The sequence below is a fragment of the Anguilla anguilla genome, chromosome 1 (assembly GCF_013347855.1).
Source record: "Anguilla anguilla isolate fAngAng1 chromosome 1, fAngAng1.pri, whole genome shotgun sequence".
NCBI lineage: Eukaryota > Metazoa > Chordata > Actinopteri > Anguilliformes > Anguillidae > Anguilla > Anguilla anguilla.
The window spans coordinates 68,879,162-68,891,265 of NC_049201.1; the positions used below are offsets into that span (position 1 = coordinate 68,879,162).

Below are 12,104 nucleotides of genomic sequence, written 5' to 3' on the forward strand. Positions count from 1 at the left end.
GTTGATTCCAAGCATGGCCAGTGTAGGCAGGAAGGAAAAGCCGAAACCCACACCACGCACACTGCTGCCCATCGCCAAGGACACCCAGTAGATTAGCCTGTATGGCAGAAGAGATCATTTCACCATTACGCAAAAAGGATAAAGTGCTTAATTATTAAGGAATATATACGATTATAGTACACAAAGCAATATTCCTAATAATGGCAACTGAAACCGGTCTAAACAATGTCATTATAGATCTATATATATAGATCTAGATCAAATAACATGATTTAAAAAGCTTTTGAGAATACGATTGCATAGACTGCATTACACATGTACACAATGAGCAATACTGCTAGTATTTACCACCCAAGATAAGGATGCTTGGCATACAATCAAATTAAATAAACTGCACTCACTCCAAGTGCATGAGCTAGGTATATGAAAACTTGCATGCCTTTGTGCAAGAGGATAACATTTCTCATTTGTTTACATAAGGATATACACTCAGTGGCCATTTTATTAGGTACACCTGCTCTTTAAAGCAAATGGCCTGCCCCTTTAAACAGCAAATCACACAGGGCTTCCAGACACTGTGGTTCCAGCATCTCAGAAACAGCTGCCCTTCTGGGATTTTCACACACTACAGTCTCTAGAGTTTGCAGAGAATTGTGCAATAAACAAAAAACATCTTGTCAGTGGCAGTTCTGTGGGGAAGAACACCTTGTAACTGAGAGTGATCAGAGGACAATGGGCAGACTTGGTCAAGTGAACAGAAAGGCCACAAAAAAACTTTTTACAGCAGTGGTGTACAGAAGGGCATCTCTAAATGAACAACGAGTCGAATCTTGAAGCGGGTGGCCACTGAGTGTATATTAATGTTAATGCCATGTATCATAATAGTCCTTGCCTTTCATAGACAGGAACTTTTTCTTGCAGCTGAATTAGTGTCCCAGGAGTATTTTACATTAAGTAACGTGTATTTGCACAGTGTTATATAAAAAATAACTAGGTTAGATACTGGACTTCAAAAACAGCACATCAGATAAAGTATCTAAGCAGTTGTTTTTCACTACACTTATCACATACATACATTATTGTAAAAGGGTTTTTAAAAAACACTTGTTTTTCCTTCTAACCATCTAGTATAAACACAATTTTTCCACAGTGCAGAACATTAATAATGCTATATGTATGACAGTATAGATAGGTTCCATATTATTGTTGACAGTACATTTTTCTGAATTACACCTACACTATTACCCAAAAATATGCCAGTGTAACTCCAATATATAAAATGTATCATGTATTTCTGTAACAGTAAAGTATAACCTATGAACTGTATGTGTGTCTGAGACGTGTATTACCTGCCAAAAGCAAAGGTAATGGTCAGCAGAGGCACTAGTTTGAGTAGTTCATGGCTCAGGTACGTTGCCATGACGCCCAGCTGCAGGAAGTAGAGCAGGAAGAGGGAGATGGAGTCGTTGACGTACTGCCGGTGAACGCGGACCTCCCTGATCTCTTCCTCGCCCTCACACTGCGCCTTCACCGAGCCGAACCGCATGCGAGACACACCCAGCACGAACATGCCTAAGAAAGGAAGGAAGTGGGCGAGGAGAGGCTTAACAGGGAAACTCACTCTGCAGCCGCACAATGTTCAGTTGGGCACAGACAAGGCTCAGCATCATTCCATTGGAAGAATTCGCACGCTCACCCAGTATTATAGGAACCGTGGCAAAAACTGAGCAGCGCAGTGTGTAGATCAGCCGTAGGGGGGCGCTGCTGAGCAGTGGGGCATCGAAGGGCAAAAAGACGTAACCACCCCACACGAGGAGAGGGAAGATGAGGGCTCCTATGAAGACCGACACGCCAACCTTCAGAGCATCGCGGTCAGTACCGCAACATCCACCTAAGAGAGGGACCCAAGATCAAGCAGTAAGTTTCATTTGGGTTGTTTCCATCATACTCTGACAATCCCCAGTGAGAGGGGCTGAGATCTATTTTTAGGTTAAATGACCGCTGATGACCTACAGATGAAACCAAAGCATGCCAGTATGATCCCCTGTGACAATCTGATAAAGTGTGTGATTAAATTCATGCATTTATTTTTACATTTTTCATTTTGGATGTTTTATAAACAATTTATTCACTGTTGTAAACCGTTACAAGCCATTAAACAGAGAAGCTCCCCATTTTGGGACTGATTCCATGCTTAAAATGATAAAGTGACTGGCCAAATAAATACTAGCAACAGCAAACTATAACAATAAATGGACGACAAATAAGAATGTGCCTACACCTACAGTATATCACAGCATTTGATTCCCTGTGTGTGTGTGTATATAACTAAATGTTGAATGGTACATAGGGCCTGGGGGGGGGGGAGACTGCCAGGGTTCAGATGGGAAATGTAGATTGACTGATACGGTTTGCGGAAATTTGGATGTGTGGAAAATATTGATAAATAAAGAGTTTATCACAAAAAAGTATGTCACCACACATGCATTACATGCTTGGGTGTGTTTTAATGTCACACCTGAGATTAGTTCTTAGCATTACTCAGTGTGTTGTAAGCAGTTGAAAGAGAGTAACTGGCGATAATGTGTAATAGAAGTGCGGATGGTATTGTGTTCACTGTGATTAAGAATTTTATCATTTGTGCTGACGGTGGTATTGTTTTGTAATTTACAGTTGTATAATGTTTTTGCTGTGAAACAAATTTGTTTTTCCAACAGGTATGGGTAGTTACTACTGCCAATAGTTAAGCAGCATGTTATTCATATCTGACATTCCAATGCTGGTGTTGCTAATAATAGTACTGATAATTACATTTTGGCTTCTCTTTGGTCCAGTTATGGTAGTAGCCATTCGGCAGGGTACCATGGGGGCCGAGGAAGGGAGCCTTCTCTGCGTCCCCTATCCAGAGTTGGCTGCTCTCTTCTGGGCACTCCGGGTTGCTGGACGAGTGAAGGATTGTAACATTGGGCCTGAAGACCTGAGCGGCTTTTTCTGGCATTGAGTTCATTAGGGCATCTTCCTCTTCCAGTTCTATCTCCAGAGGGTTTGGGTTATTTTCCTCCTTCATCCCAATCTCCTTCTCAACCTCCATCCACCCCTCCACCGACTCCCTGTCCCTCCTCTCCAGCTCTCGGTCACTCTCAGTCCTGCTCTCCTGTCCTTTTGCAGAGATGCACATAGACTCCACGCTCCCATCCGCTGTCTCTGTTTCTTTTTCCCTTGCTGCTCCTGCCCCCTCTTCCTCTTCCTCATCTTCCTCCTCTTCCTCAGACCCTGCACCTCCAGTCATATTAGCCTTTTCACTCTCTTTGTTATCTGGCCACTGTAGAGTGCTTGGCTCTTTTCCTGCCCCCTCTTCTTCCTCCTCTTCATCTTCTTCCTCAGACCCTGCACCTCCAGTCATATTAGCCTTTTCACTCTCTTTGTTATCTGGCCACTGTAGAGTGCTTGGCTCTTTTCCTGCCCCCTCTTCCTCCTCCTCTTCTTCACCTTCTTCCTCAGACCCTGCACCTCCAGTCATATTATCTTTTTCCCTCTCTTTGTTTTCTGGCCACTGTAGAGTGCTTGGCTCTAGCATGGCAGAGCTTACTGCCTCATCCTCATCTTCTTCTTTGTCCTCTTCATCCTTTTCATTTTCTTCATCCTCACCCTCATTCCCTCTGTCCGCTACATTTTTTCCCTCCGCCTTGTTCTCTTCGTGTTCAGTTTTTACCGGTGTTTGAGGTCCTGCAGCGACTCCACTGGTTTTGGAGTCAGGCTCCAGGTCAAGTGTCAAGATTTCAGGCATTTTGGCCTGTTTGCAAGTGTATACAAGCCTCTGCCTGTGTATCCCTATTTTTCTCCCCCACTTAATCCTAACAAATCTCCTCCCTGTACACTAGGTCAAATTCTCTTTTTTTAATCAGGTCCACGTGCTCCTTCTCTTTTCTACCTGCAAAGCATACATACATGGTTATGTGCCATGCAATCCAGTTCAACTGATGGGCTGTTTCAAAAAATAAAATAAAAATCATTTTTAAAAAGGTATACATTTTATTTAATCAGACGGCAAGGAATTTTGTGAGTGGCTGTCACCGGCCTGCCTACGATCTTTCTCGCAAACCCAAAACAGGTTAAAATACCTTACTGATTACGTTGCTTCGTTTCAAACTTCAATTCTCCGCCATCAGTAAAATAAATAAATAATAAATAAATAAATTTTAAAAAAAGGGGGGGGGGGGGGGGGGGTTGGGGGGCGGCCCCTATATTACTCAGGATTGATGTGGTTGGCCTGCACAACCTTCACTCAAATTAAACCCTATTTTGATTGGACAATTAGAGGACTTCTGACGGCGAGCAAAAGTACTTGAATTGAACTTCAAATTTAATTTTGTAGCATTATTCAGTTGACATATTGTTATATGGGCTATCGGAGCCGGTCTATATTCACACATCCTGGAATAAATTAAGGCTGTCTGTATAGGTGACTCTTCTGTTTGGCCAGCTTACCAGGTAGTTCAGTTCACAACCAGAGCTTTAACCAGACCAAAGACTGTCAGAAATATAGACGCTGGCGAAATATTAGCGATTCTTATAAAGATCTTACCTTTATATTTGAATTCACCTCTGTGGACCCATTTTTATCAGACGTTAAAATGGAATCTGTCGGAAACGCAGTCAGTCTTCCGTTGTTGTGAAACTTTTACGAGGTGAGGACTCAGGTGTGGCAGGTGAAGCATTAAAGGGGAAGATATGTCATAAAGGGGACGTACGTTTGCTTCCGAGGGTAGGTAGCGGGGCTTACAACAAATAAGCATTCAAACGCCAATTCTGTACACTGAGCAAATTTCTTCGCTGAGTCGCATAAGTTACATTCACACACACACTGCATCTTCTAGCTTGGCGACTTGCCATTGTGTCCCTGTCCATATCATGCTTGAGAGAGAAGGCAATTAATCACGAACGAGCAGTAGAATACGCAGGCAAATATAGTGTAAGGTTATCGCATATCCTAGGTAGCCTAATTCCGTTCTTTCCTTAAGGAAATTGTTCCAACGAAAAATAATATTAACTTTTTCAATAATAATTGCGTATTACACACATGCGCAGCCTTTGAAGATAACTTCACTGTAGGCCTATAAACCACTTCGGAGTTACTTAAATGTTATTTATGTATATATTTAAGTATATTTTCTTTCACAAACACCCAAATTCTCCTATATCAGCCACTTTAAAGCCAGAATGTCGACAGGAACCTGAATAAACTTCTAAAATATAATTAATCGCGCACTAAAACTGTCTGGGCCGAACGAAAACATAATCTAAAACAGAAATATTTTCTAAAGAAAAACAGAAGTGAGTGCCGACATTTTAGAAAGTGTGTTTCAGAGCAATGTTACTTTTTACCTGAATCAGGGGAGTAGCTTAGGCTATACATTGCTTTTGCTTATCAAGGGCCATGCTTATTTCGTGGACGTTTTGATCCTTTCGGCTGTCCGTACCTTTACGTCAGCAAAGAAGTTGGTATGGGCATAAACTTTCGCTGTGATTGGCCAAACTGTGAAGCCAACGCTTTGCTGACAAAGCTCAAGAAGGAAGTTGTAAAGTCAGTGGCTGTAGTCATATCGCTAGCACACAGAGACCACGGTGAGTCTTGAATGCTGATTCAGTACTACGATAGCTTACGTTTAAATTGTATTCTATCCCAGTTAATATGATTTCACGGCGCGTAAAATATTCATAAGATTGTCCGTCCGATAAACGCTTCACAATACAACACTCATTGCAGAGAATAATTGTTAGCCGCTTAATGAATTATTCGACGAACTAGCTACTAGGCTTGTACACGTAAGCGTATTCAACTGGGTTCTCATTGATTTGCCTTTACATTCTGAATCGTTGCATTAAAATAATTACTGTCCTAGATAACTAGCTAGGTCGTTATTTTTGTCTTGCTGATGCAATGCTCGCTTTGAACAGTTTTCCATTAACGCTTCTATTTTGTTATAGATGGGAGCGTTGTATGTATTTGCTTTGCTGGCGGTGTTTGGCTATGTGACCGGCGAAGAGGGCGCTCGGCTCCTGGCCTCCAAGTCGTTGTTGAACCGCTATGCTGTGGAAGGAAGGGATCTGACTTTACAGTACAACATCTACAATGTTGGGACCAGGTGTTGTATTGCAGAAAATTTTGTTGAAAATTAACTTGTACACGCGCATGCACCACACTGTTTGAATTCATTACGATGAATACTAAAATCTGAAGTCTACCCCTTGTGCAACACTACACTTCTACAAATCTGCAATTCTGTTTGGTGCTAAATCTAATCATCAACTGTAAGTTACTCGTGGCAGTATTCCAATGGTACAGACTCATTTTTGTGCATCACAGTTTTAAGTCTAAGGACCTTGTATGCATACCCACCAAATTATAGTAAAGTTAAGTTTTGAGAGCTTTGTATGTGAACACATTGTTTTAGACTCAATTTGGTTCTGTCAACAGCGCTGCCCTGGAGGTGGAGCTGTCCGATGACTCCTTCCCACCAGAGGACTTTGGCATAGTGTCTGGGATGCTTAATGTCAAGTGGGACAGGATTGCCCCGTATCCTTTACCTTGTGGCCGTTGTGTGTTCTCGTGACCTTGTCTGTTGTGCACTTTGGAAGAATTTTGTGCTCCTTGGCCAGTCACCCCATGCCTGCTTACACTTTCATTTCTGTCCTTCATGTAGAATGTTGTTTTCCTCCCTTAGTAACCGTGCGAGTGAGTGTTTTTTTTTTATTTTTATTTGTCCTTTATTTAAACATGTAGTGTCACTGAGATCGAGAACTTATTCAAGAGAGACCTGTTTTACAATGAAAGATGCATAATAGGTTTGCACACGACGAACACAGTTCAGACATACATTAACGTATGGCCGTCACACATCAGACAACAATTAGATCAAAGGAGACCAGTACAGGCAGTATTTAAAAGGTCAGCATTTAGGACTTTAAAATCTTCAGTTGGAACGAGAGATTCTAAGTTTTTTGTATTACATTCCATTTATAGGGGACATGGTAATTGAAACCTGTTTTTCCAAGCTCAGTATTTATGCATGGATGGGCTAAGTAATCCTGTGAGCTAGTTCTATAGTTACTGTATTTAAAAGTAATCAGGGAGTAGAGATAATGGGGAAGTTTCTTGAAGGGATTTCTTATAAGCTTGCCAAATTTCATTAAAATCTGTGACGATAAAGTCCGAAAGTGTGTTTAATTGACCCGGACATACACTACTGTGCTAGATAAAATGGTGTCTCTACACCTGACCCCTAAACAGTGATGTTCTGAAACATTGCATCTGTGAAAAGGGCTAATGTGTAGCCAGTTGTCTACCTCTACTTCTTTATTTGTATATTTGATTTCTCTCTCCTCTGTGTCTCCTTAATCTATTACCTCTGGCCTCATAGGATGCCTCTGGTATCTAGATAAATTATATTAAAACTAAAAGTGTAAATTTTCTGCTTTATCTAGTTATCCTCCTTTAATCCATTCTCCCAGTGCCAGCAATGTCTCTCATACTGTAGTACTGCGCCCCCTAAAGGCAGGATACTTCAACTTCACCTCTGCCTCAGTCAGCTACCTTGCCCAGGAGGGAGGACAGGTTGTGGTAAGGAAACTTTCAGACAAAAGCTCTCACATGGCAAATTGTGCTGCCATATTTACTCTGTGTACTCTGTTGTTTGTAAAGCCTTGTGTTGTCACATGCATTTTAGCTTCAGGTACCCACAGGCTCATAATCTCTCCTTTCATCCTACCGTCTGCTTGTCTTTACCTCCAGGTGGGTTACACCAGCGCTCCAGGTCAGGGTGGGATCTTGGCTCAAAGGGAGTTTGACAGGCGTTTCTCTCCTCACTATGTAAGTGACGTTGCACCAGTCTTCTGATGAATATCCTGTCATGCTTTGAAAACCGCATTCCAAACATTCTTATTGGTATAAATCAGTTACCAAATATATCTCTGCCTGTTTATTTTTCCTATGGTAAAGTTAGTTATTAAGCCACAGAAATGGCATGTGTTCCTTGGAAGTGTGTATTTGAACTACATAATTGCTATGATTGTGTGGGTATATATACATATCAGTTTCCCCATTGTGTGGGACCTGACAGAGCCCTTAGGAGCACATGGCAAGAAACCCCTTTATCTTGATTGCAAAAGTTAATATTTCAAGGGAGAGACTCCCTAGCTTTAAGGAGCCAAAATCTTTCTTGTATTGTGCCCTTGGGATAAGGTTGTCATTCTTATCTCCTTGAATCCTTAAGTTTAGGGGCTTTTTCTCATTGTATTTGGTTTTTTAATGGCTCAAGAACCACCACATCATTAAGTCATCATTGAAGTTATACTATCTTTAAAAAAAATAAAGGACAGAAAGAAACTCATTTGCTTTTTGCAGCTGGATTGGGCAGCATTTGGAGTGATGACCTTGCCTTCCATTGGCATCCCTCTGCTGCTTTGGTACTCCAGCAAGAGGAAGTACGACACACCCAAGACCAAGAAGAACTGAGCTCTCTCTCTCCCGAGCGATGGGTTATGGGGATGGTGGGGGATGGGCTAATGAATAATTTAAATAGTGCAAGGCAATGGCATTTTGACATAGGCCCAAGTACCCTCAAGGTATGTCTTAAAGGTCAAATGTGACCAGTACAGAATAATGAATAATTTATTATAATTTGGTCAGCATTGTCATCCTGACAATGGTGCAATGGATGTGAACATAATAATGCTAAATTCGATCTTGCCTCGTTGTAGGTATTTTACTCAAGGAATATTGGATAACTCAAATATCAGCATAGGAAGAGTATGCGGCGCTGTTGTTCATTTGAATTTATTGCCCTATTGCAGGTGTGATGATATAGTGTGTTTTACAGAACTGCAAAGCCTGTTGGGTTTGATGTGGTTGAATAATAATTTGACATCCAGAATTATAAAATTGCAGCTGTTGATCCATATTTTTCTGTTTTATAAATACATTTGCATCCTTCTGGTGAGGAATTTTACCAGAGTAATTGTATACACCTGTAAAGTTTCATGTGAGTTGTACTAGTGTTTGGAAAATAAAGGTGCCAAGTTTTGTAACTGAGTGTTTGAGCAATATTTCTTGGTTTTGGAGCTTTCCATTTCCAGAAGGTAATCCTGCTTCTGTACTCCCAAAATGATTAATCAGTCAAATTATTGTGGGAATAGACTAAAGATTCATTGATGTGGCACAGTATAAAGATGTAGAGTTGGAGGGTTGATGTTTGGAGCTGTTGTAGTTATGTGAGTCAAGCAATAAAGGTGAATTTATTGGAGAGCCAGCACGTGGCAATTTTCCAAATGCACAGAAATCCTGTGCTTCATATGCATCCTATAGCTATTAAACAGTAGCCTGCAGGTTAGTGGGAGATGTACATCTCTTGTCTGTTGTGTGTCAGAAAGAGTCATTGGCTCTCTTAAAGAAAGGTAAATGTGCACTTGGGGATTACGAATGTGAGAGGACTAGAAATTTATTCACATTCAGTAGAATTGGTATTAAAATGTTTGTAACTCATGCAATTCTGTAATTACCTTGACAAACTCACTTCAAGAGCTGTTGAGTGTTGCATTGCTTAAAAGCAGATCTTAAGTTTAGCTTGGCTGTGGGTATTTCCTCTTGTTTATCCTCTGCAAATGTATTCCGTCTGCATAACCTGCTGTATCTTTTTCCAGTATTGCGTTTGTTTTGGAGGTTTACTTGTACAGCGGAATGCTAATTTTATAATCTAATTTTCTAGCCTATGTTTTATTCCATGGCTGCTTCGCCTCTAAATCTTGGTTAGACAAACCCCACAGAGAACCACAGTTAAAGAAACACAGATTCCTCCTACCTGGAGATCATCCAGAAATGATTGCAAAAGAATTCTGAGCTCCCACCAGCAACTACAGCACAGACCAGCAGTCCATAAATCAGAAGATGAGACTGCCCGTGTGTGTACGACTGTGATGGCTCAGTGTCGTACCAAAATTGGAGACGGACAAAAAGGAACACTTAACATGGTAATAGGTGTGATTTCTGTAATCTGTGTATCCTCAAAGTTCAAGTGGCTATAATAATTCTTCAACCTCTCAGCCTGTGCTGTGGATGTTTTCGTGTCCCAGATTTACTGGCTCTACCTCCAAGGCTGTTTTCAGAAGCGGAGCTGTTAGAGTGGGGCCTGTACCGATAAGCACAGGCATTCACCCAGGGTCACTTTTTCCCTTAGAGACTTTCTATAGTGATTAAACAGGGGCTGGAAGGGGGAGTTGACTGTAGCTATGTGCACAGGAATGTTATCAGGGATTAAATATTTATATAGGACTGGACAAGGATCATGGCTGGGTCAGTAGCAACCGCCAAGTCTGATGTAGTGATTAATACCTCAGGATCAGACTCCAGGAGCTCCAAAGATGAGACTGCTACAGCAGGTCCAATAAGTGACAAAACCAAAAACACCTGATCATGCCCGTAGAATGTAACCACCAATTACAATGACAATCATTCCTCTCCCCGGGCAGTGCTCCCCTCTGTTTACCTCATCAGGGTGACCCTCCCCACTCCTCCCGATGTTCAGGTGGCTGCTATCATGTGACGAGTTGTCATTGCTTCAAGGCCACAATGGCAAGCTGTCTGATACGCATTGGTTCCAAACATTAAGACAGTGGAAAACAAGTGTGATTAAACACAGCTGAAACCATAATTAATCCAAAGGATGACTCCCGGACCCAGGCCTGAGCACGTCTTGAGATAATCAGGTCAACTCCAGTGTGGTATGCATGAGATGTATACATGTGTCAGTGCAAGTGTATGTATGCATGACTGTGTACATTTGGAATATTCATTCAACACATTCCGCTTCCCTCTCATACCATCCATCAGACCCATTTCCCTTTCCTTATCGATACTAGGTCTATTATAATTGCATAGGCCTCAGGACTTTCACCAGAAGGCCTGAACCAGCCCAGCAGTACAAGTCTGAGTTCAAGCAGGCCACTTCAGCCCGCCTTTTAGTTCAACAGACCCAAGCTCTGTTAAACCGACTCAGACATTCATTTTGGAGAGAAATTGTTCCATGGTGAAAAGCATATGCACCTGGTCCCCAGTTAGTTGTTAGACACATTGGAGGGTACATCTCCTAGGGCACTTCATTCTCATTATCACAGCTAACCTTTCAATAATCAGACCCTGTTGTCTCCGATATTACAGTTATGGCACACAAACCAGTTTAGACAAAAATTTGATATTGACCAGAAAGTGAACTACCTTTGATATTCAGTTGAACAACAAGTTAAAAACTCATTTTGAGACTATTGGGGCATTCTAATCTAAAGTAATATTTAGCACTACAAGCTTTTGGAAGGTTCTTCGGGACTGTAGAGGACTGTTTTCAAGCCTGGACATAAATGCAACATCCAATTTCATTGTTATGCTGATGATACACAAGTTAACTTACCAATCTGACCCAACGATCAACTAGTATAGCAACCTTTCCCAAGTTTCTTGCTAACACGAAAAGTTGGATGTCTGAAAATCTTCTCCAGTTCAATGTCAATAAATCTGAGATTATTATACTGTTTGGCCCTCACCATGCCAGAGTTCAGATTGAAAACTAGCATGGTCCACTGGCCGCTAGTTTAAAGCCATCTGTGAGAAACCTTGATGTCTTATTTCACCCAGACCTCAATTTAGAGCTCCAGCTAAAGAAAGCAATCTGATCTTGCTGCTATCTTTTTAGAACAAAAATGCTAAAATCAAGTCTTTTGTGTCTGTCACTGATAGTGAAAGTTCATTCTTTTTATTTCTTCTTGCCTCAATTATTGTACTTCTTTGATCACCTGTCTCAACCAGAAATCTCTCCATCATCTTCATTAAGCACACAATGCTGCTGCTCGACTCTTAATAAGCACCATAAAATGAGACCATATTATGCCTATCCCAGCATTTTTGCACTGGCTTTCCAGTCGATAAATTATGTTCGACAAACGAAGACGTCCAAACGGCGTCTAAAAGGTTCAGTGAATGTATCGACAACATTTCACCGTATCAGAGACAATCGACTTTTCTGTTATCGACCCCCCATTCCTTACAATTTAATAGG

General features: G+C 41.3%; 1 protein-coding gene across 2 annotated transcripts; it reads left to right on the plus strand.

Moving 5' to 3' along the window:
* The first annotated feature begins 1,677 nt into the window (after positions 1–1,677).
* On the plus strand, positions 1,678–9,092 carry LOC118235188 (translocon-associated protein subunit beta). Of its 2 annotated transcripts, none has more exons than XM_035432320.1 (6): positions 1,678–1,917; positions 5,989–6,146; positions 6,479–6,577; positions 7,513–7,621; positions 7,793–7,870; positions 8,405–9,092. In XM_035432320.1, exons 1-6 carry the CDS (start codon positions 1,825–1,827, stop codon positions 8,513–8,515), a joined length of 648 nt encoding a protein of 215 aa, XP_035288211.1. In that variant the 5' UTR covers positions 1,678–1,824; the 3' UTR covers positions 8,516–9,092. The 2 variants fall into 2 exon arrangements, with proteins under 2 accessions (XP_035288211.1, XP_035288222.1); XM_035432331.1 differs by lacking the exon at positions 1,678–1,917 and adding an exon at positions 5,479–5,625.
* The last annotated feature ends 3,012 nt before the right edge of the window (positions 9,093–12,104 follow it).